At 39.7% G+C, this 25452-nt stretch overlaps 1 protein-coding gene across 1 annotated transcript; it reads left to right on the top strand.

The window, feature by feature from the left end:
• Positions 1–22193: 22193 nt before the first annotated feature.
• On the top strand, positions 22194–22911 carry LOC110463075. Its single transcript, XM_021517415.1, has 2 exons — positions 22194–22220; positions 22360–22911. Exons 1-2 carry the CDS (start codon positions 22194–22196, stop codon positions 22909–22911), a joined length of 579 nt encoding a protein of 192 aa, XP_021373090.1.
• Positions 22912–25452: the final 2541 nt, after the last annotated feature.

The raw sequence follows: 25452 nt of genomic DNA, 5'->3' as shown, positions 1-25452 counted from the left end.
AAACGAAATACATCTGGCTCCCGTTCAGACCCTCAAACACGGTGTACGTGATTTGGCAGCATGGTATCAAGGGCTTTGAGAACACAACGTGGAACACATGCATGAAACGTTTTAAAACAACAATAATCGACGATGCTAACGAGGATAACAGCGAAGATTAAGAATTCTAAACCTGCTGAGTTATGTTGTTTATTTTGTCCGGGATGAGAGGCTAGGTACACACACAACCATTGACGTACATACCTTCGGTACAGTAGTGAGGAGAGCAAACACACAAAAACATTGGCGCCCAACCCTCCGGTACTGTACTAATGAGCGGAAGGTACACACATACAACCATTTCCTCCCCCATCCTCATGTACTGTAGTGAGAAGGGTACACATACAACCATTGGCTCCCCATCCTCAGGTACTGTAGTGAGGGAAGTACACACACAACCATTGGCTTCCCATCCTCCTGTGCTGTAGTGAGGGAGGTACACGCACAACCATTGGCTCCCCATCCTCAGGTACTGTAGTGAGGGAGGTATACACACAACAATTGGCTCCCCATCCTCAGGTACTGTAGTGAGGGAAGTACACACACAACCATTGGTCCCCCACCCTCAGGTACTGTAGTGAGGGAGGTGCACACACAACCATTGGCTCCCCATCCTCCTGTGCTGTAGTGAGGGAGGTACACACACAACCATTGGTACCCCCCCCTAATGTACTGTAGTGAGGGAAGTACACACCCAATCATTCCTCAGGTACTGTAGTGAGGGAGGTGCACACACAACCATTGGCTTCCCATCCTCAGGAACTGTAGTGAGGGAAGTACACACACAACCATTGGCTTCCCATCCTACTGTGCTGTAGCGAGGGAGGTACACACACAACAATTGGCTCCCCATCCTCAGGTACTGTAGTGAGGGAGGTACACACACAACCATTGGTACCCCACCCTAATGTACTGTAGTGAGGGAGGTACACACACAACAATTGGCTCCCCATCCTCAGGTACTGTAGTGAGGGAGGTACACACACAACCATTGGTACCCCACCCTAATGTACTGTAGTGAGGGAAGTACACACACAACAATTGGCTCCCCATCCTCAGGTACTGTAGTGAGGGAGGTACACACACAACCATTGGTACCCCACCCTAATGTACTGTAGTGAGGGAAGTACACACACAACCGTTGGTACTCCACCCTCAGCTACTGTAGTGAGGGAATTACACACACAGCCATTGGTACCCCACACTCAGGTACTGTAGTGAGAAGGGTACACAAACAACCATTGGCATCCCATCCTCAGGTACTGTAGTGAGGGAGGTGCACACACAACCATTGGCTTCCCATCCTCAGGTACTGTAGTGAGGGAAGTACACACACGACCATTGGCTTCCCATCCTCCTGTGCTGTAGTGAGGGAGGTGCACACACAGCCATTTGCTTCCCATCCTCAGGTACTGTAGTGAGGGAAGTACACACACAACCATTGGCTCCCCATCCTCCTATGCGGTAGTGAGGGAAGTACAAATACAACCATTGGTACCCCACCCTCATGTACTGTAGTGAGAAGGGTACACACACAACCATTCGCTCCCCATCCTCAGGTACTGTAGTGAGGGAAGTACACACACAACCATTGGCTCCCCATCCTCCTGTGCGGTAGTGAGGGAAGTACAAATACAACCATTGGTACCCCACCCTCATGTACTGTAGTGAGAAGGGTACACACACAACCATTGGCTCCCCATCCTCAGGTACTGTATGGAGGGAAGTACACACACAACCATTGTCTCCCAATCCTTCTGTGCTGTAGTGAGGGAAGTACACACACAACCATTGGCTTCCCACCCTCCGGTACTGTAGTGAGGGAAGTACACACACAACCATTGGCTTCCCATCCTCAGGTACTGTAGTGAGGGAAGTACACATCCAATCATTGGTACCCCATCCTCAGGTACTGTAGTGAGGGAAGTACAAATACAACCATTGGTACCCCACCCTCAGATACTGTAGTGAGAAGGGTACACACACAACCATTGGCTCCCCATCCTACTGTGCTGTAGTGAGGGAAGTACACACCCAATCATTGGTACCCCACACTCAGGTACTATAGTGAGGGAAGTACACACCCAATCATTGGTACCGCACACTCAGGTACTGTAGTGAGGGAAGTACAAATACAACCATTGGTACCCCTCCCTCAGATACTGTAGTGAGAAGGGTACACACACAACCATTGGTACCCCACCTTCCGGTACTATAGTGAGGGAAGTACACACCCAATCATTGGTACCCCACACTCAGGTACTGTAGTGAGGGAAGTACACACCCAATCATAGATACCCCACACTCAGGTACTGTAGTGAGGGAAGTACACACCCAATCATCGATACCCCACACTCAGGTACTGTAGTGAGGGAAGTACAAACCCAATCATTGGTACCCCACACTCAGGTACTGTAGTGAGGGAAGTACACATCCAATCATTGGTACCCCATCCTCAGGTACTGTAGTGAGGGAAGTACACACCCAATCATTGGTACCCCATCCTCAGGTACTGTAGTGAGGGAAGTACAAATAAAACCATTGGTACCCCACCCTCAGAAACTGCAGTGAGAAGGGTACACACCCAATCATTGGTAACCCACACTCAGGTACTGTAGAGAGGGAAGTACACACCCAATCATTGGTACCGCACACTCAGGTACTGTAGTGAGGGAAGTACACACCCAATAATCGATACCCCACACTCAGGTACTGTAGTGAGGGCAGTACACACCCAATCATTGGTACCCCACACTCAGGGACTGTAGTGAGGAAAGTACACACCCAATCATTGGTACCCCACCCTCAGGTACTGTAGTGAGGAAAGTACACACCCAATCATTGGAGGTACACACACAACCATTGGTACCCCACCTTCCGGTACTATAGTGAGGGAAGTACACACCCAATCATTAGTACCCCACACTCAGGTACTGGAGTGAGGGAAGTACACACCCAATCATTGGTACCGTGCACACACAACCATTGGCTTCCCATCCTCAGGAACTGTAGTGAGGGAAGTACAAATACAACCATTGGTACCCCACCCTCAGATACTGCAGTGAGAAGGGTACACACCCAATCATTGGTACCCCACACTCAGGTACTGTAGTGAGGGAAGTACACACACAACCATTGGCTCCCCATCCTACTGTGCTGTAGTGAGGCAAGTACACACAACCATTGGCTCCCCATCCTTCTGTGCTGTTGTGATGGAAGTACACACACGACCATTGGCTTCCCACCATCAGGTAATGTAGTGAGAAGGGTACACACACAACCATTGGTACCCCACACTCAGGTACTGTAGTGAGGGAAGTACACACCCAACCATTGGTACCCCAATGCATGTCTTCATTGCAAATATTTATATTTAATTTTGTGTCCTGGTCATTGCAATTCATTTGAATTTGTCTTTTTGTATCTTTCAGATTCCAATAATTCGGCGACCTGTTTATGAGCTATCGCGGGATGTAGATGTAGTAAGACACTGTGTTCAGGTTTAGGGCATTAGTAGTATTTGCTGCACATGCATTGAACGTACTTGTTTTGAGACAGACAGTACCCCAACACCATCCTACTTATCTTCAGTGAGTACTGATACTTGTCCATCATACATCAAATTCCCCGATATCGATAGACAGATAAAAAACAATCAGGATGAAAACAAATATTATTTCACTGTATTTTTTTTTTTTTTAATTGAACGACACGTTTCCTCTCAGGTACGATATCAAACAACTCCCAGCAACCGCGCTGTACATATCACACCCAATGGTAAACGAATTTAGCGGTAACTTATGTGTTGATAATCCACCAAGACCACATTTACACTGGGGGAAAAAGTTGCCGAATTAACACCTGGATATAGTGTGTTTAGTAATTTTTCCTCAACTCGGGGTCATTTCTAAACCTCAGGTGTTCTCGTGTATTGTAACCTCTGACCTTGACTGTCTTCGAACGTTTCTAATGAATAAAGATATGGTGTATTAAAAGTTTCTATATTGACAATGATGAAAGATGGGTTGTAAAAGATAAGTTAGCAACGAAAGAGTGGGTTAAAGAATGTTGGATGTGTTTGTTCCAACTGTTAAGCGATTACCTAAAAATATAAAGTGATATCAGCCAGTATCCAATACAACATTATCTTATTTAAATTGTGGCTGACTGTGCCTCATTGCACTTCATGTCGTTAGGCTTCCGAATACAGGGATGGCAAAAACAAAACAAAACAAAATAGGGATGGCACATTAGTCACCTCTTACGATAAACTGTGGTGAAGGGGACAACCGGTTTGTCTGTTTTTAAATGTAAACTGTTCGGGTTTAGACCCTGGCATATCTGCAAATGTTTATAGAGGCCTTGTAAGCTTTGTCAAGGCTTGCCTGAAAGCAGTATCAGATAACTAGGTCCGTCATTATACTCTGATCGAACCGGTTCAACCGTTTGGATCGCAATAAAGGAAAGCGGCCTACGTCTACACTCCCCCCGAAAATCGCCATGGAAGAAACAACAATAGTAAGCAAATTTAAAAGGTAGAAAAAAATTAGTTAAACATCATAAAACTGAAGAAAACTATGGTTACATTATCGCAATGGTTTGATACAATAGAAAAAATATTGCAAGTGCGATGGTAGCGCCAGCAATGATGAAAGCGATGGTAGCGCCAGCAATGATGAAAGCGATGGTAGTGCCAGTAATGATGAAAGCGATGGTAGCCCCAGCAATGATAGCGATGGTAGCGCCAGCAATGATGAAAGCGATGGTAGCGCCAGCAATGATGAAAGCATGGCAAAAGTAGAGAGCCATTGATAGAGAAAGTAATGGTTAAACATTGCCATCAGAATGAGGGCGCCGAGGTCTACATAGGGTAACACACATGCATCACTTGTCTTGTACAACTGGGTTTTACCACTAAATTCGGCCATAAACATCGGACAGATCGCTATGTTTATATTCTAAATGTTATGTTGTGATTTTATAAATGTGTACTTTACATATATGTTACCAGGTTTAAATCAGTTGTTTATCGGTCAGTGAACCTTTGCCTAAGCTGTCTAAGCCGTCGTCAGCTTACATAATGTATGACGGAGTGGTTATATGTATCGCAACGGTGAAGTTTTACAGGAAAAGTGTAGAAACATGACCCGGTGACGCTGACAGTTCAAACTTGTGTACTTGTCGTATAACTGACGTGATACTGACATTGCCGTGAACGTTGTCGTGTATCCTTTGGCAACATGTCTGAAGCATTTCTGTACTGGTAAAATCCTCAGGGGAAACGTCCTCCTCCGCCACGTGCACACCAGCACGGTGTTTACAACGTCTCAGTTTGTTGACATATAAAATGATACTAAATGGATTATGTAATTTGTGATAAAAAACAATCAAAAACTATCGAACGTCCCAAGATGTTTGGATTATGTGGTTTAAAGGACAGAGATGTGGAATAAATACACCATTGTGTACAGATATAGATGTGTGTTTCTGTAATCCAATGATTAATATGACAGTCACAATTTCTACTTGACCCAGCCATTCCATTATCTTCAGATCTGTATCAGACTAAGTGTTTAAATGTTGCGAATACGATACACGAAAACAAATCGCCACAACTTTCTCCTTCTGGAAACAAACAATGCAACAATATTAAATTTGGTTGCCGCCTTGTGATAGTGTTATCGAGGAAATGGGTACAGAGTAGACAGTATAGCTTATGTAAGGAGGAATGAAAAGGTCGTGCGAATGTTTATATCCCGAAATAAACAACAAGGAACTGTTACAAAACTTTAAAATGAGTCCCGCCCAGAGATAGCCCTGACACTGATCCTGATGACGCGTCTTTCGATCTGACACTCAAATCATAAAACGCGTCGAAAAACACGTCTCGTGAACATGCGGGTATTCTTGTGTTTTGTTACATTGATTGTATCGTTCCTGTTTTCAAAATTATCTGTTTTACACCACCTTACAGCGCTGTGTATCTGACGTCCTACTTCTGGTGAAGATACAGGCAGGATCTGGACAGCGTATAACACCTCCACCCTGATGCCGATTCAAAGGCGAGAGCGAGATCGAGTGTTGACTTATCTGATGAAAATAGGACAGAATTCTCCCCTTTATGTCACTCCAGGACCCCATCGTAAAACCCTCCTGCTGTGTTTTACAAAACATCGGCCTTTTTTCTTCGGGGAAGTTATGATTTGTTTATTTTGCTCGGCGGCGAGAAAATAGTCATTAGATTATCACAGCGATATACAGTAATGGCCGTCTAGATTATCACGGCCGTAGTCTAACGTAGTGACAGGGAACGCGATAAGATGTTGTAACGTCTATCTCTTGGAGCTCGCCGTGTTGTTGTAGATAAAATCTTAGACCATCATCCGTTCTTTCACACTCACAAAATCCATTTTTAAAAGACAGATTCTTTTTTTAGAATCATTCTTGAAATCTTTCCGGCGCGTTATCTTTGGAGTTCTTTTTACTTTTTTCCATCATGGTATCAATTCTACCCCCACACCGTCACCGTAACATCACTTCGCATACGTCAGTTATGTATATGTAGACAGTATCCCTGTAGAAAGTAATTCACTATCATGATACATTAAAACATGAGTTAGCTCAGTCAATCAGGTATTGTCTCTTGTTCAGTTCTGTCTCTCGTTCTTGTCTATCTCTTGTTCTGTCTTTGTTCTATTCTGTCTCTGGTTCTTGTCTATCTCTTGTTCTGTTCTGTCTCTTGTTCTATTCTCCTGGGTTTTTTCTATAGCAAAGGCCACAATTTAAAGATACAACAAGATTCAAGAAACTTTATTTAACGTCGCATACAGGTAAACAACGAACATAAGCTTTGGAGAGCTGTTATTGCGGCAAACATATGTAAAATAACAATAGCGTATTATATTACAAGTAAAGGGAGATACTCACATATATCAATCAAAAACAGTAATAATCATCACAGAAAAAGAAAGTATCCATATACCGGGTTTCTAAATAATTGGGAGTCCCCTTCCTACAAATGCCCCCGAGATAAGCAGTAGACATAGAAAATGTAGATACGTTTGTAACAGCCGCAAGCTTCACTTTTTAATTTTTACTTGAAATTGCGTTTTAACTCTTTTTTGCATTCAATTAAACACACTTTCCAATAAACTTGTCAATCGCGCGTGCCATACAGGGGAAATTTAGTGGTACATGTGGCCAATCTGTCTCATTAAAGCACCAAACCATCAACGCATGACATGTTTGAAATCCCGAGATGGATGATGCTTCATTTAATCATCCGTCATCAGTAGGCATTGGCCGATCACAGCTGACACGTGACCTCTGATTCCAGTTAGTCCCTAAGTCAGATCTATCCCCCATCGATAACGCCGCGCGCTAATTATGACAGGGCGATACAGGCATGTCATTTGTCATAGCAACCATGCTAGATTATGCAGTGTATTTAATTACATGTAGTGTTACTGTGATCACGACCTTTGACCACTGACTTATACATTGATGCCACACTAATCATGTATACGTTTGGTACGATTGCAATAATAAGATGAACGGGGTAAATGCGTCATATCATCGCCTTAAGTCATCTCATCATTCTTTCAACATCAGATGCTTTCGACATCTGATATTATTGTATCTTTGTATGTTTGTCCATGTATCAAAGCGAAATACCATTTTTCTATGGATCAATGTTACTTCCCGGGGAGATAGCTCATTTTACCGGGCTGTAGTAACTAACCTAAACAATACCCTAATATCACACGCCAATCGTTCCCGCTAACTTCATTCATGACGCCACGTGAACGATTCTAGTCAGATGAGAGGTGGACAGAGCTTTTATGTTATCTTGACCTTCAGTTTGTTTGTGATGATTCAAGAAAGAAAAGGCTCTCGATAGGGTTTCGGAACTTGCGGTTTTGTATACTGATATTTAAATGTGTGCATGGTTAGTAATTGAGTAATAAATCAGATGAGTTATGGGATTTCGAGAAAAAACCCCAGGTTATAGTAAATATCTGGTTCTCCTTTACCAGGACTGTTACCCGAGGCGACATGCACATGTTTATAAACAATACAAGAAAATCATCAAAAACAAACAACTAACAGATTCGGTTTGCATCACTAATGAGAAAAGGAAGGGACTGGGTACTCTTGTATAAGTCAAAAGGGATTGTGCTGCGTAGATTAGGGATTGAACAAAGCTAAAAAGGATGTCAAAAAATTGAAGAAAACAAAATTGATCATATAGTCTTTTAATTGACCTTAAATATTAAACCCAGTGAATTTTTAGCAGCACAAGTCATAGTAGAACAGTAGATTTTTTCAAACACGTGATTATGTTTAACACACGAGTCCGTGTTTACATGGCTGTAAGAAGTATCTCCAACGCAACCCTGTAAATAATGACTGGCTAAGTACGTTACATACAATGTTAGAATTCGTGTTGAACTGTCTGTGGGTCAGCACTTCCTTGAGTAATGACATGGTTCAAAACATTATATTTCTGATTATCGTTTTCTTTCTTACACACTTTTTTTCGTAGGGTATTATTGAAGCAAACATCGAAAGGTATGGGGAGTTAAACAATAAAGAATGACAGAAAGAGAAGGGTTTGAGACAAGTGTCTGACTTGATCCATTAGTTAACGTTTTTGTCCAAAATGTTGTGAAAGGTTTTGATTGGAACCACTGACTATTAAGGTATTTCTTTTCAACAGTTTTTAGAAGTAAATATTCCATTCATTTCCAATACTAATTTGGACAGGTTAAGTAAAACTTAAAATTGACATTCCAGCTATGAATTAAGATCGAAGGGAAAATGTTTGACTCGTAATATCTGCATTTTTACTATAAATTCTACAAACGCACTGTATGCCCAATATTTCAAACGCTTCCAGCAGACATTTGTCTGTTTGGATCCAATGTTAATATTGGACAATGATGTAGATATATATTGGTACATGTATAATATATCTTTCCGGAACTTGTCTTGTTGAGTGAAAATGATAAACCCCCGGAGATAAAAGATTGAGAGATTTTGACGCATTACAATTCTCAGGATACAGATAGTGTTTTGTACAACCAGGTCAGACATCAAAAAACAGCTGTTTTCGTAGCGGCAATGTTCTTAAACACATTCACATGAAACATACATTTTGAACGTCTTTTTTTTTACGAAACTTAGCCTCCTGGAAGTTGACCTGGTCATGAAGATAAAGGTGTTACTTCAGCTCGCGTCTCGTTACTCCTCTGGGCGATTTGACCTACCTTCCCATTTGTCGGAATCGCCATGGCGACTGGTCCGAACTCTCGCTGTGGCAGGACGATAAGTGATAATGGAGACGAAATATATAGATAGACATCCAACACTGTTTCTCTCTGAACAGGCTAGTTGGCAACTTATGATTTTCATAAGATTCTTTTTTCGATACACAATATAATGTGTCGTCTGCTAAATTGGCGCCATGGGGAGATGCCCTCGCGATAAGATCATGGGTCAGGGGGAGATCACTGCCGTATCTCTAGGGACACGCGCATGTGTCGGGGGTCATGATTCTCACAAATTTAGAGATTAAAAACGTTATCCTATCGTCAGACAATCTTATCCTGGGGTACAAGGGGAGGGGCGGAATTATCAATAGCCCTCACATCCTGTAGAGTTGTAGTGGAGAACTCTAATTATTCTTCAATCTCTGAGATTTCATATCATATTGTGAACACGCCTGGTACTGTGACCAGCTGAGAATCATAATATTCCCCTCTACCATATCTTTACGTGTTTTCCAACCTTAATGTAGTTAAGCCCGTGCAAATTATTGTATATAACAAAGTCAATGGCAAGGTCAAGGTCGTATTGCCACCGGATTTGCGACTCTTCTGCACCAAATCATACAGACAACAAATTAACCTTCTTTCGAGGGCTATGTATCTCACATCTGTTTAAAGGGGCATTATCTATGATTCCAACAGCTTATATTCTCCTTTGTACATTTTCTTGATGCTTACATTCGTAATAATTTGTGTGAACAGATGTCATGGGGTTTTGTATCTCCTGCAGTCAGCTGGCGACGAGTCCTAAATCCGTCGATATTTTTACAAAATATGAGCTGTTGGTGTCCCACTGCGCGACATATGTCTGAGGAGGGATCATTTATTTCATCGCTCTTTAACTTAGTACGGTATATATTAAAACAACGGAGTTTATGAACATTTGTAGAAAAAAAAAAATCCTGCAATGGTTTCAACAATGTTCTTACCTGCTGAATGAGACTTGACGTGTTAACCGAAATATTGGTCCCCTTTCCTCCCCTCCATCTGATCATCAAGGTCATCAAGTGCAGGTTAGACACAATCTCTAAAAGATTCCATCTGCGAGACGAGAGTCTAAGGAATACGTAAACAGTGCGAGCCGGAATTGTAATCTAACCTTGTTTTTGACACTTACGTAACCCCAATTAATGAAGACGGGGGACAAAATACGATAATGAAAAAGGTGTTATGATAACCCTCCGCCGAGGTATCTAGTGCGAAACAGATGGGAGGTAAATACTCCCGATAATTGGTCTCGCGTTTACCATACCGCTGAACGTGTTAACTGTGTGGAATCAAAAACATTTTTCCGGAAGTAAACCGAAGCTATGGGCAGAACGATTACTATGGATACACTCCTGACTACACTGAACATCAGTATATGGAAACACTTTTCAGACAGATATTTGGATCACAGTATTTCTGCGATATTCCATGTGTCTTGGACTCGATAAAATTCTATTTTAGAAAAGAAAATGAAAACATAAAATGAAATTTTGGTTACTACTTTTAATTAAATCGTTATGATATTGTCTTCTGGAGTAAAATGGGGTTTTTATGCTTAATTGTAACTCTGATACAAAACACATGTGTATTGCATGTGCATTTATCAATAGTGTTAACGTTCTTTACTATAAAATTATCGGAATGATTGCCTTACTCTCGAATACCACGACTGAAGCTGTCATTGTGAAAGCATAAAACGCGTGTGAAGCTTTTAATATAGAAATCACGTTCTATTTTTTCTCATAAACAGGACATTCTTAATTACTTTGAACAATTAACTTCAGACTATTTGCTTTTGGCAGACTAGACTTCCAGACGAAAATAATCCATAAATATGAAGGTTTTGTGTTTGCTTTTTTTCCTGAGTGCTCTATTTACATAATGTATATGTATACATTCTTCTTAGCCAGGTATGTACGTCCCGACGACATAAAACCCGCTTACCCAATTGTGATAATAGTCCTGCATTGCGCGACGCTTCAACAAGTCAAATCAAAACATAAAACAGACAATCATTTTAAGACAGTTTTTTTTCCATTTCAGAATGAGAACACATTTCTTAAAAGCGTGATGAATTGCAATGTGAAGGAAGCCAGCATGCGTCCTCACCGCGGGGGTACCCAGGCATAGTCCGGTTCATTAAGCGTTCCATGGCTATAGAGAAGACCTACAAGAAAATGCACTTGCCTTAATAAAGCACGGGGCCACGAATGTCTGTTGCTCTAACGTCGACAGGCTAAGTCGTGACCCCGCGTAACAATCAGAAATAAAAGCTGATTTATTTTATGGTTGAGCTCGGGAATATTTCTCTCGCCGATATGAACCAAGCGGTTAGATACGGCGCTTTACTGGGCCTGTATTAATCTGGCCGGCTGATATATCGACTTGGAAATTTTGACATCAGTCATAACCGGTAGCTCATAAGGAAAAGAAGCGATTCCCGGTCATTCTGTACAGTTTGGACAGCTTACATTGTCCTTCTAAATTACGTCGCGTGCTCATGTCATCCTTACAAGCGTTTAGACCAATAACCAAAACACTGGTGCTGAGTGTATAAACAATAAAACTGTTCTGTTCCATGGGAGTTGAAAGCTGCTAGTGTATTTGCTGTCACTATTGTATGAGAATGTAAGATGTGTGTGAAGTTGACAGTCCCGCGGGGAGGTGTCGTTTGGACTCGATCTGACTGATAACTCCTAGAGTATGATCAACAGCATGGCCGACGTCTAACGAGTTTTTCTAGTTATTATGATTTAAGTGTCAAATTTGGATTTTCTCCATCACGATCCAAGAAATTTCCATAGAATTCCTCCGCATCATTGATACTATCGGGACACTGTCCGAGTCGTAAATGAAAGCCTGCTCAATGTCTGACCGGCGTCCACCCCGGCACCAAACAAATCAACGCTACTGGTCAATCACTGCAATCTCTCTGTTACCATGTCGACATTTTAGGCTAAAGGAAAGGGATAGCGAGCAACAGTTTGTATTGTATGTGTGCCTTTTTATTGTGAAAATATTACATTTGTTTAACAAAAGAGTTTTACGAGCATTCCATACCTAAAGAACTGCTTTAACTAAAGTTCTCAAAAGGAGAACATTATTGGTGCCAAGGAGAACAATCCAAAGTTAGGCCTTCACTTCAGTAATGCTTTCCTCTGGAACTTAAGTTTGTCCATTAGTCCGGGAACTTTCAAGAAACAGGTTTCATTTTGGGATATCTAGAATTGAGCCTGATCAAGACCCTGTACTTTTATTTTAATTTTATTTCCATTATTTTCATTCCTCATATAGATGCATAAAACAATAAATATATAGATATACATACCTATACGATAAATATTAGATATATTTTCATTAAGGGTGCCAAATCCCTTCGATATTCGTTCTATGCGGATGTTCATTTATGAGAGTATTTATCTCTATGAATACAAATGCACAGCTGCTACGATTAGGTAATTATGCGCTCGAGAAATAGTTCTTTAACAAAATATTCGAAATCATCCCATGCACGTTTTTGGAAGCCAATTTATTATGATTATTCTATTAATTTCAAGTATTTTTCTTAGATTTTAAAAAGAAATGAATCAGATATAGGAGCATTGTTTACATTTTTTGTTGTTGTCTGGAAACAGCACGTGAGACAACTGTTCCTCTGTTGCTGTTTTATATGTAGTTATTGACTTGGCCTCACCAACAACAATAGGAAAATTTGAATGGTACGGAAAAAATCGATCGAAATTGCATTAATTATATAGAAACGAAAATATAAGCAATAAACTGCATACATGTTGCAGACCTACAATGTGTAGCTGTATCATTATACGCAGACTGACTTATCATGAAGCGAGATCGTCTCCAATAGCTATGCAATCAGATGTATTTCTTACCCGTTAAATACATGTTTACAATACATACGGGGCAGTGAAGTATGTCCAACAGTGTAAATAATAACATAGATATACATATTTTTTTATTTAAACATATTTTTATTTGCATCTAATATACAAAAGGGATCGGGCACAAGATATACATATGCAATACATATATTGAAACATACACTGTTGTATAATATTATTTAATTATATTATATCATTTCATAGATCAATTAATGCCTTGTCACCACGTTTGCGATAGGAAAATAATATAACCATGGTTTTATAGAACTGTGAGATACAACGCGGACGAATACAAGTTTCGACCCCTTTACACACTCCCCATACAATAGCGGTACTTTGCTCACACTACCCACACTTATTTCCCCGTGTACCTTGCACGCGCGTTCGTACATGCTATACACAAATCCATCACAACACATCACAATATCTCATATAAAACGGACAAGGTCCTGATACACAGGGGAAATAGTGAATGACGTAATACCTGCTCGTTATAACAATCGCCGTTATATATGATATCTTTAAAAGACAATTACGTTTCAATCAACAATGTTTACATATGATAAAACAATTATCTCGATGACCTAAAATACCGCGAATTTACTCCTAGAATGGTTCAATCAATATCATAATTTTAAATTATGTGGACGAATCCAGCAAGCACTGGGTAATATTTCGATCGTTATTCCGAAAAAAATGTTACTGATACGAATGTTTATTTCTTTAGGGAATGTAATGGAAACCAGTCCTATGTGCTGTAACAGTGAATACGGAGAATGGCTAACATTTTCTGCTATTGGGACACACTTTGTTTCTTGATTTATGTCCAAGATGTTTCCGGGAAGATTTTAATTCCAGATGATTACAGATAGGACACATGATGCTCCATACCCTGTAACACCCCACACTAACTGAACATCTGACGGGTTTACCGCGTCTTCAGTCGAGATCACCGCGATTATCTCGTTATATGCCATACAAGCACGTGCACTTAAACGCAATCTATGGACAATCTACCGATGTCGTCACAGTTGGACAACATGTGGTGAAATCCGTCATTTGTCGTGACGGCGCGTGACATGCCTGTACATTATTATTCCGTCTGACAGCGTTCGTTTGATATAACTACAGATCGATCTGATCTGAAGAATTGATACGATTTCTTTTGATTCCGTTACATTTATTCTTGCGCTTTGATTAGACGTTGACCTAGAAAAGTACACGCCAATGACGTCATATAATTATTTTGTGACGTTAATAGAGCGTCGGTAACTGATAATGGATGATTTGCTTTCTCCGAGATTTTCTTTTTAAATCCGATTGAAACTAAAACTATTTTCTGATTTTACAAATAAAACACTACGGACCATTTTCTTTTTATCAAAATATGCCCCCAACAGTTGCAGGATATAGAAACGAAAACCACAGCATCTCCGTCAAAAGAAATCGTCTCTTTTCACTTAGTGTTAGACGTTCGTCTTGGTGAAGAACGTATGGTTTCTGTCCATTGACCATGACAAACCTTCGAGTTAAAATTGGTACTAACTGCAATTTTCTTGACGTTAAGTTTGGGTAGTGTGTCATGCTTCAGTAACGTTATAAGGTTATGTCATTTCGGTAAGAACGCGCATTAAAATAGCCTTTGATTGGCTCCATTATCCACTTGACATAAACGTAAAACCACAATCAAACTTCAAAAATTGGTCAAGGTCATACACATCGGAGTATTGGAACACTTTCCAGTTTCAATTGAATGACGTCAACTGTAATTATGTTACATGTATATTGGTAGAGTTTCTTACCTTAACGATTATAGAAATATCATTTCATTTTCTTAAAATCGACAAAAATGTACGCAGTTAAAAACCATTATGGTCGTAAATATCAAATCATGTCAATATTAGAAGGATGCAAATTTGGATCATGTGGCGACGATGCTCGAGGCAACATCTTGTAGGCCTATTTAGCAGACGATCGAAGATATGATACGCGCTCTTGTGAACTGTTTAAATCTTATCTCCCAAAGGATATAATACATTTCTAAATTGAAAAACATTTACATTCTAATGAATTGACAAATGAGACAGAATTCTAAGAAAAATACATCAAACTGGCGTCACAGAGTGCAATTTGTGACGTCCTTGATCTGTCAAACAGATTATATTTTTATCTCAAACAATATAGGTATCCGGCAGCTGTTAAAGTTGATAAGTTATTGACAGTTTTATTAATAGCTTAACATTTTATTTAAAACAGATCGTTATTTATTTGAACTGAAATAGATTGATTGTGATATGTATACAAGAGATACTGATGTATTTATAATGTCGGGAAAGCTGTGTCGTACTAGAAGTGTTCGTGTTGTCTACAAAGCACGTCAGATGTCTTATAAATTAGACAGCCGGTCTTTGTAATAAAGCAAAATATTGATCCCATCTGATAAACTTATGCTTGTTTTGAAATAGGATGGGACTGCGCTAACAGATGTCTGTCTGACCCACGTGTCACAAGCAATACCGTCAAATCGCGAGAGAAGACCACGGTGTCTGCGCATGTCTAACATTATCATCGCTGTTCTTGTTTTGACTGCAAAATGTAAAGCTTATTCGAATAATTACTGAACGTAAGCGGACATCTAATTTTGATAATAAAATACAGAATTATCAATATCAATAAGGTAACGTTAATTTAACCTGACTTTGGGGATGTTTGAAGCCTGATAGAAATGATTGACCCTGTGTGCGCATATTGTACCTAGACTGGCAACTTTCTACTGGTTTATCTCTCTTTAGTGTAGATCAACAATATTCGAGTCAAACTTTTCTAAAAATTCAACAGTCTAGTGCTTTTACAAAATTAGCTGGTCCTTTACGAGGACTTTATTGTTCCAATCGGAATTAGGACCAATGCATTTGAGTCTGAGGAAGAAGATATTTAGGTCCTGCATCAGAAAGAATCTCCATAAGTGCGTGTATCTATTAGTGTAAGCTGACAGTGGGAAAAACGGTGTTTACTCCCGTAGGTTGACTGGCTAGCTTGAGATCACTTGTGGTCATTGCTGAAACTATGTGAATGTGTTGTAGCCAAAAAAATGACAATTATATGTAAAATGTATACATTTTCACAATTATCTTTCTTAGCAATATCAATTAAATAAATGTGTATTTTTTCAAAAAATCTTTAAAGAACATTCAATCTAAATATAATCATTTAAGTATCAGCAATACTTAGATATATATGTTAACCTTAATACGACGTATACAAGGTTCTCTACCAGGGACGCATCAGTCTACGTTGACAAAAAATCACGGTCGTCATTACACACACTATACGATTTTCGTGTCTACCAAGATAAGTGACCTGTTCGCTGTTTAGGTTGTTGGTGACTTTAACGCTTGCGACTTCGTGGTATGTTAATTACATACCCCACGCAGCATATTAGCCTCCGCCTTTGTTGATGTTCGTGAAGTCTTTTGTTCGCTGTATCTCAAACGTTTGTTTGGTGTATCCCGAACTTTTGTTTGCTGTTTCCACAGTTGCTTTTTTATTTTATTTTTTATTTTTGCAGTTTCCTGAGTTGTTCTGTCTTCTGAACTGGTTGTATCGATTTTGTGTTGGACTTTTTAGTCCTTTTATTTTTTACTCCAATAACAATAATGCATGTAATGATTTCTGTTTTATTATCAGAATGTAAACGATGGCCCAATTATGAGATCTCCATAACTGTTAGGTACATATATGCCCAGTGCAAACATGTCCCTCCCATGCCTTTAAAATATTATAGCTCTTTAGAAAACGAGTCTGCACGTGTTGCCATGGTAAACACTGAAACTACCGCCAAGTCAACACGCCCACCATATGTTACCTCACAAATATAAACCGACATGTCTTGACTACCGAGCCCCACACATGTCAAAATAATGGATTTTTATTTCTGATGAAATGATTCGAAAAGTACGCAAAATTTGATACCAAACTATTTCTCGTGAATGGACTATATACCACAAGATTTCTCTTATATACATGCGTTATACCACGATATGTCCTTCGCGTTTACTTACATATCGTACCATGAGGTTGTGTAATAAACATTCCCAAGTGCAAGACGTTGTCACATAAATATAGTCCAGTTTCCTCAAAAGTCGTGCTAACATTTCAACACACAGTTATGTCACCACCAAGTGTAAACTCACAGGGCTGTATACACATCTCAGTCTTCAAACGTATACACGTCAATTCTTCTCTTATAAACAGCGCAAGCGCCGACACGCGCGCCAGTGTCTTTGAGCCACCGGAAGTAGCTCTTTAACGTGGAGGAACTATTATGTTAAGTTCCTGCAGTCTAGATATGTCGCTTACTTTATAAGATTCACGGAAGCCATCCGGTAACGTCAGCGGGTAATATAACCCAACAACGGAGGTGATGTTGATAGTAATGACTGATAGACTGTGTCACCTAACAACGGAGGTGATGTTTATAGTAATGGCTGATAGACTGTGTCACCTTACCACGGAGGAGATGTTTATAGTAATGACTGATAGACTGTGTCCCCTACCACGGAGGTAATGTTTATAGTAATGACTGATATTGCTACCTAACAACGGAGGTGATGTTTATAGTAATGGCTGATAGACTGTGTCACCTTACCACGGAGGTACTGTTTATAGTAATGACTGATAGCTATTATGTTAAGTTCCTGCAGTCTAGATATGTCGCTTACTTTATAAGATTCACGGAAGCCATCCGGTAACGTCAGCGGGTAATATAATCCAACAACGGAGGTGATGTTGATAGTAATGACTGATAGACTGTGTCACCTTACCACGGAGGAAATGTTTATAGTAATGACTGATAGACTGTGTCCCCTAACAACGGAGGTGATGTTTATAGTAATGGCTGATAGACTGTGTCACCTTACCACGGAGGAGATGTTTATAGTAATGACTGATATTGTTACCTAACAACGGAGGGAATGTTTATAGTAATGACTGATAGACTGTGTTACCTTACCACGGAGGTGGTGTTTATAGTAATGACTGATATTGTTACCTAACAACGGAGGAGATGTTTATAGTAATGACTGATAGACTGTGTTACCTTACCACGGAGGTGGTGTTTATAGTAATGACTGATATTGTTACCTAACAACCGAGGGGATGTTTATAGTAATGACTGATAGACTGTGTTACCTTACCACGGAGGTGGTGTTTATAGTAATGACTGATATTGTTACCTAACAACGGAGGTGATGTTTATAGTAATGGCTGATAGACTGTGTCACCTAACAACGGAGGTGATGTTTATAGTAATGGCTGATAGACTGTGTCACCTTACCACGGAGGTACTGTTTATAGTAATGACTGATAGCTATTATGTTAAGTTCCTGCAGTCTAGATATGTCGCTTACTTTATAAGATTCACGGAAGCCATCCGGTAACGTCAGCGGGTAATATAACCCAACAACGGAGGTGCTGTTGATAGTAATGACTGATAGACTGTGTCCCCTAACAACGGAGGTGATGTTTATAGTAATGGCTGATAGACTGTGTCACCTTACCACGGAGGTAATGTTAATAGTAATGACTGATAGACTGTGTCACCTAACACCGGAGGTGATGTTTGTAGTAATGACTGATAGACTGTGTCACCTAACACCGGAGGTGATGTTTGTAGTAATGACTGATAGACTGTGTCACCTAACAACGGCAGCGATGTTTATAGTAATGACTGATAGACTGTGTCCCCTAACAACGGAGGTGATGTTTATAGTAATGGCTGATAGACTGTGTCACCTAACAACGGAGGTGATGTTTGTAGCAATGACTGATAGACTGTGTCACCTAACAACGGCAGCGATGTTTATAGTAATGACTGATAGACTGTGTTACCTTACCACGGAGGTGGTGTTTATAGTAATGACTGATATTGTTACCTAACAACGGAGGGAATGTTTATAGTAATGACTGATAGACTGTGTCTCCTTACCACGGAGGTGATGTTTATAGTAATGACTGATAGACTGTGTTTATCAAAACGTGATTGATAAAGCATGCACCATGTGTCCAATCTTCTGCATATCTGACAAAATAATTTGTTTTAAGGTAAACTATATGCACGTATTATAAGGATCCTATCTAAACCATTGCATCCATGATTGTTCGAGAGGGCGTCGTGGACTGATGGATTTATATCAAAACTCGTAAAGCTTTAAATAATAATGTTGTTTCCAATTTTTTTAGAAACTGCTAAATGGGGGGAAATGCCATTTAGATTAAACAGGGGATAAACACTAGGTAATTTAGGTATCTTGATTTATCGTCGAGGTACCTTTACTTCAAGGTCCCTTTTTTGTGTTCAGGAAAGATGTATTAGGAGCAACAAATGTCCATTTAGATACTGCTTGTAATCTACACACATGTACTTAAGGAGAGTTTGTTAATGAAACGTGTCTGTTTTATGTTAAAAGCTTACTATACATATTACATTACGTGTTTCCAAATATATGATGTCCTTTTCCCCCTTTTATCTGAATTTGTAAATTTAAAATATGATAAAATAAATATTTCGATAAACCGCTTATGTTACTTTTGATATATTAATTGAGTATTGACGAGTGCTGTTTTTTCTCGCATGTGATTTACAAATTACATTAAAAATGTTAAATGAGAATATTTTAGTTTTTTTTTTCTTTCTACCGTCCTGCTTCTCCTCCTCCACACTCCTAGCCCTATATAACACATGTACATACCCACTACCAGGTGTCTGTGCGCGGAGATGAAATAGCACTATGTCCCGCCGACTCCCATCAACAGATTTTAATATTCTAAATCAAAGAAAATTACAAAGCGGTAACCAGTGGAGAAATCGTGTAGATAACTGGCTTTGATGGGGAAATTGCTATTAGATTGAAGACAGGTTGTAACTGCATGCAACTGTGCAATTAGGGAGGGTGTCCCGACTTAGAGACCTATTTCGAATTTTGTTTAAAAAACTAACACATTGTAACATCGGTAACGGGAGTTTGATAATATGACGTCAGACACATTAATATTTACGTATGTATTGCTTAGATATAGATAGGGTTCAATATTTGTATTGTGACGTCAGTAGCACCGATACACTCTTATATTATATATAAATCGGGTCCATTAATATACTTGTAATGTGAAATCAGATGTAATTTGGGGGCCACTGTTGTATTTTGTTATGATGTCTGAAAGATCAATACGCACTTTTAAATATATAGGAAATCCTATACATAAATCTTCATCTGATATCTCTAATTGCATGCGTAGTTTGTGCTTATGGATATATTTGTATATATTTTATCATTTTATACTAGTTATCCCAGTTAAATTGTTTTTTATTAAACCAGTGCAGTCGGACATGTAAAATGAGGAAATGTATATGTGTGGTAATAGTTTAATAAAAAATGTACAATCTTTCTTTTCATCCATGTTATATTTTCTGATAAAACATTTACACTTTAACCGAACTACAATGGCGGGCAAAACGACGTTTAGGACGAAATAATAGTATCACATTAACATAAAAAAATAACGCGCTAACTATGATTGAAGCTATGTCCGCTTCAGTTCGTTGATTTGATCAGTGGATTACAAGCAAATGAGTTCCAGCCTTAAAGGAGTTCCGGCTACTGGGTTATAGAAAATCTTGTATTATAATATTGTGACATGCAGGACCATTGTTTGCCCTGTCTTAATGCTGACTGTATCACAGTTTTACGATTCGCCAGTTATGTAATAAGACTACGAGCCCACTTTTAGATTCATTTATAGACAAAATAAGACGTTGGGGAAACATATGATAGAAATATTTAGAAACATAATTATGTTGGTTGGCAAAACAAATTGCCAAACATTAATTAACACAACTTAAAATAAAATATCTTAACTATGAAAACATGTGTATATAGATATCTAGGATTTTTGTCCGGAAGTGCGAACTCGCCATCATTGTTTGTTTAGAACGCCCTCTGGCGGCAGGTCATGAGTATGACGTCAGTGGCGGGAACAGATTCTAGATTCTCTATAAACCAAACGGATCGAATCTGGTGTGATTACAGACAGTAATTTCCCCAGTTTGTGCCTGATTTACACATGATATAAACATCCTATTTGGAAACACAATTAGCCAAATTTAAACACGGAAAGAAGTTGTAGATATATAGTGTTTCCCCACCGATATGTTCGTTAATGCCGCCGGTACCTGACGCTCGTTCTGTGGGCTCGAGCCTGGGGCGAGACACATCCTTCCCGCCGATACGGATTGTGCCAAAATAGATAATGACAGAAATGTAAATCTTATGATAGCCGGGCACTATCTTGTCTTTAACGAAGCATCTCTTCTGCTTTATATCTAGATTCATTTCTCCGCAACATTCAATCTCGAGATTTATAGTTTTCAAAACATTCATTTTATTGCAATTTGAGGACAGAGAATTACCTTTACGATTATGTAAGCCTGCGGGTATAAAGTGTTGTGTGGTGTTGTGGTCGTGGGTTTATGGTATTGTACTAATCCTGTATTATTCATAACCCTACCAGTCGTTTTGAAGTCGTTTTGAAGTCGTCTAGAGACGCGGTCATCACGCCATATGTGCGACACCATGGCGCTCATTATCTCTAGTGACGTTTGAGGGATCACCTGTTAAAATTTGGTAAAGAGTTCTTGGCATTCCAACTAAATATTACGACTGTTTTAAGGAATGTAATCTAGATCCTACTTCATCACACCAAGGGAAGTGCTAGTGTGCACTAGGGTTTTAATCGAAGTGTTAATATTCATTTAAGATGTTTTTAAAAATCACAGTTCGATAATTGTTTGCAATAAATGCAATGTGTTATTGTGTACTGTGATAAGTACTGGTATTATATATATAGTGTACCTCTTGGTCAGATTCTCTAACGTCCATTGATGACAAACGCCAACCGGCGATCATGGGTAAGTTAAATGGAAGGGAAAACATTAGAAAGAGAAACTCGAGGATTTAATTTTTTCAATCACGTAGTCACAGAGTACAAATGGAACCTCTAAGCTATAGTGTGCATTAATTGGTCATGAATTAAAGCGATAATCGCAGCATAANAGCCGTGGACAGCAGGCGACTTTAATCGCAGTCTATAGCCGTGGACAGCAGGCGGCTTTAATCGCAGTCTATAGCCGTGGACAGCAGGCGACTTTAATCGCAGCCTATAGCCGTGGACAGCAGGCGGCTTTAATCGCAGCCTATAGCCGTGGACAGCAGGCGGCGTTAATCGCAATCTATAGCCGTGGACAGCAGGCGACTTTAATCGCAGCCTATAGCCGTGGACAGCAGGCGGCTTTAATCGCAGCCTATAGCCGTGGACAGCAGGCGGCGTTAATCGCAATCTATAGCCGTGGACAGCAGGCGACTTTAATCGCAGCCTATAGCCGTGGACAGCAGGCGGCTTTAATCGCAGCCTATAGCCGTGGACAGCAGGCGGCGTTAATCGCAATCTATAGCCGTGGACAGCAGGCGACTTTAATCGCAGCCTATAGCCGTGGACAGCAGGCGGCTTTAATCGCAGCCTATAGCCGTGGACAGCAGGCGGCTTTAATCGCAGTCTATAGCCTTGGACAGCAGGCGGCTTTAATCGCAGTCAGCCTTTAGCGGTGGACAGCAGGCGGCTTTAATCGCAGTCTATAGCCGTGTACAGCCTATAGCAGTGGACAGCAGGCTTCTTTGGGTGGCTGTAGATAGATGGTAGTGTTATAACTGTCACTAGTGATTTGTCAAAGTCATTCACTCATATCGAAAATTGATAGAAATCGCAGGTGTTCAATAGCTTATTATCGCACGCCAACCTGAATTACATCAGGATTTTACATGATCGAGAATTCGGGATGAAAGGGCCTGGCAGTCGACCAAGTACATCGGCAGGGACATGTTTCCTTGGGACAGGACACTCTGCACTAGTAAATGAAACGTCCGAAACACGTCATACTTATTTGAAACCCTAACCTGCGATTCTGTTATAATTACTTCAATCTTGGTGTAAAACATTAATTATTGTCATAAATGTCCTCCTGTTTTTAAACATCACGAAAATAGATACTCAAATGTGTAACCATAAGATGACAAGACTCTGTTTTGCTGGTTCACAAATCTCAATTCTCTAATTCACTCCAAAAACGTCAATCAGTAACGCGACGAATTGACGATTCGAGTATAGGGCGCTGGACTGCTTGACAAGCCTGACTACCCATGCTCGTCTATCATAGGGACAATATCCGCAGCACCATCGGGGTCGAGCAGGTTAAACTAATATCGGAGTATACTCCGGTTTATCCATCTCCGGAATGTCTCGTTGACAGCCCACAAGTAATTGGAGCGATGCTTGGTGTTCGGTTGGCAAGCATTTCCTAATGGAAAACATTACTTTTTCACACATTTTGCGTTTGAATATATGCATATTTTATTTGCGGGTACAAGAGTGCACAATCGGAAATAAAGCAATAAGTCAAGCCCTAACGCAACGCGCACTGTATAAAGAACTACAAATCAGAAATACTTAATTAATTTTCGTCAATAGTAAAAGAATTTGTTATTTACAGGAAACTAGATTGTCTTCTTTATCTATTTTAATAAGAACAATTTATTACGGCACATCTGTGATACACAGTCCTGTAGATGAATTTGCTAAAATGAATCCAATCATTTTGAATTATGAGCTCCGTTATACTTCGAGCTGATCCCTTTTGATCACTGTTTCCTTTCATGTCCCACAAACATTGTAATATTCTGCCAAACTCTTTTAGCTGAAATTGGCAGGGTGTTCATTTAGATATCTTTGAGAATGTTTGTTATTGCTGTCCACGCCAATTGTTAAAATTACAGTACATGTGAGATAAAAATTCCGAATACACACCGGAAATGCTGAAATCGGTATGTATTCCTCTGTTTTTATCAATAAGTCGAGATCTTTTTGACGGCCCCAAACCTAACTATCTTTATTGACTACCGAGTCACATTAGAATTGTATTGTCGAGTATACACAAGAGCTTTTGGCGAATTAAGTGGTATTCCGGAACTTTGATACAAACTCAATGTTTGCTTCAATTTCTGTACTGTTTTTGTTTCAAACAAATACCGAACAAATATTTCGTCATTTTTTGTGGATTTAATGGTAACCTCACATCACGCAAAAACATTCAAAGTTGAAATATTGACTCGTAAAAAAGCTAAAAATAGATGGGAGTTTGTGAAAGTTTCGCCGTGTATTTGGTTTTTGCCATATTTTGTGTCGATTACGTAAAATATATACGACTTATGATAAGCTCTAACACAGGTCTGTGAATTAATGGAGAAACAGATACTCGTGATGTGTTAAACACGTGTCACGTGAGGTGCATACACATGTGCACGTGGGCCTGTCAATCAATCATTTGTCGTGATTACAAGAAATAAAACCTTATTCTGATTGCGAATTAGTCGGAATGTTAATGTCATCTTAGAATTTCATCATGAAGTGACGTCGAGAGGCAAAGTATGGTTTCTGTGTCCTTGCTTTGGTGTCAATCATTTGTCATTAAACGATTTGTATCTCTAAAAATGAAAGAAATTAGTTACATGAAGTTGATGTCACTTCCGGGCTTGGCAAGCTTCTTCTGGAGGATACGTGATTTGTACGCTGATATTTATAACTTGCGACTGGAAATGCATTCTAAGTTAGTAAACAATCTAATTGTCTCTCTTGCTGACTGACCACTTACATCAAAGAGACAGAGATAATCAGATTGCACACAGTTCGTTGGCGTTACAATCTATCTTCATTGAGACATGAACATACAAACAGTAGTAAAGATTACGCCATTCATAAAATAATACGACTGCTCCAGATAGAACAGTTTTTTATTGCTACGGAAAGGCTCTAATTCCATAAGGACTTGTGTATGTTAGGATTGTTATCAAAGTGAGGAGAGTTTCCAAAGTCGAACCTAGGACTACAGGTTGCCAGTCCGTCTCTGTCGATCTGTCGATTGATCTAAAGGATAGTTCCCTTTATCAGATTACTCACAACATTGAAGGACCATATCATAGTTTCTCTAGACAAGACGTTTCACATCAACAGATAGGTAGGCGTATTACTGAATTGACAAAAGTTTTGACGAAGATGAAGTGGGATAGTCTGCATGTATATGCATGAAAGTG

Source organism: Mizuhopecten yessoensis, unplaced genomic scaffold (genome assembly GCF_002113885.1).
Source record: "Mizuhopecten yessoensis strain PY_sf001 unplaced genomic scaffold, ASM211388v2 scaffold10867, whole genome shotgun sequence".
Lineage (NCBI taxonomy): Eukaryota > Metazoa > Mollusca > Bivalvia > Pectinida > Pectinidae > Mizuhopecten > Mizuhopecten yessoensis.
Note: the sequence above shows the minus strand (reverse complement) of the source record. Positions and strands in the feature narration are given on the sequence as shown.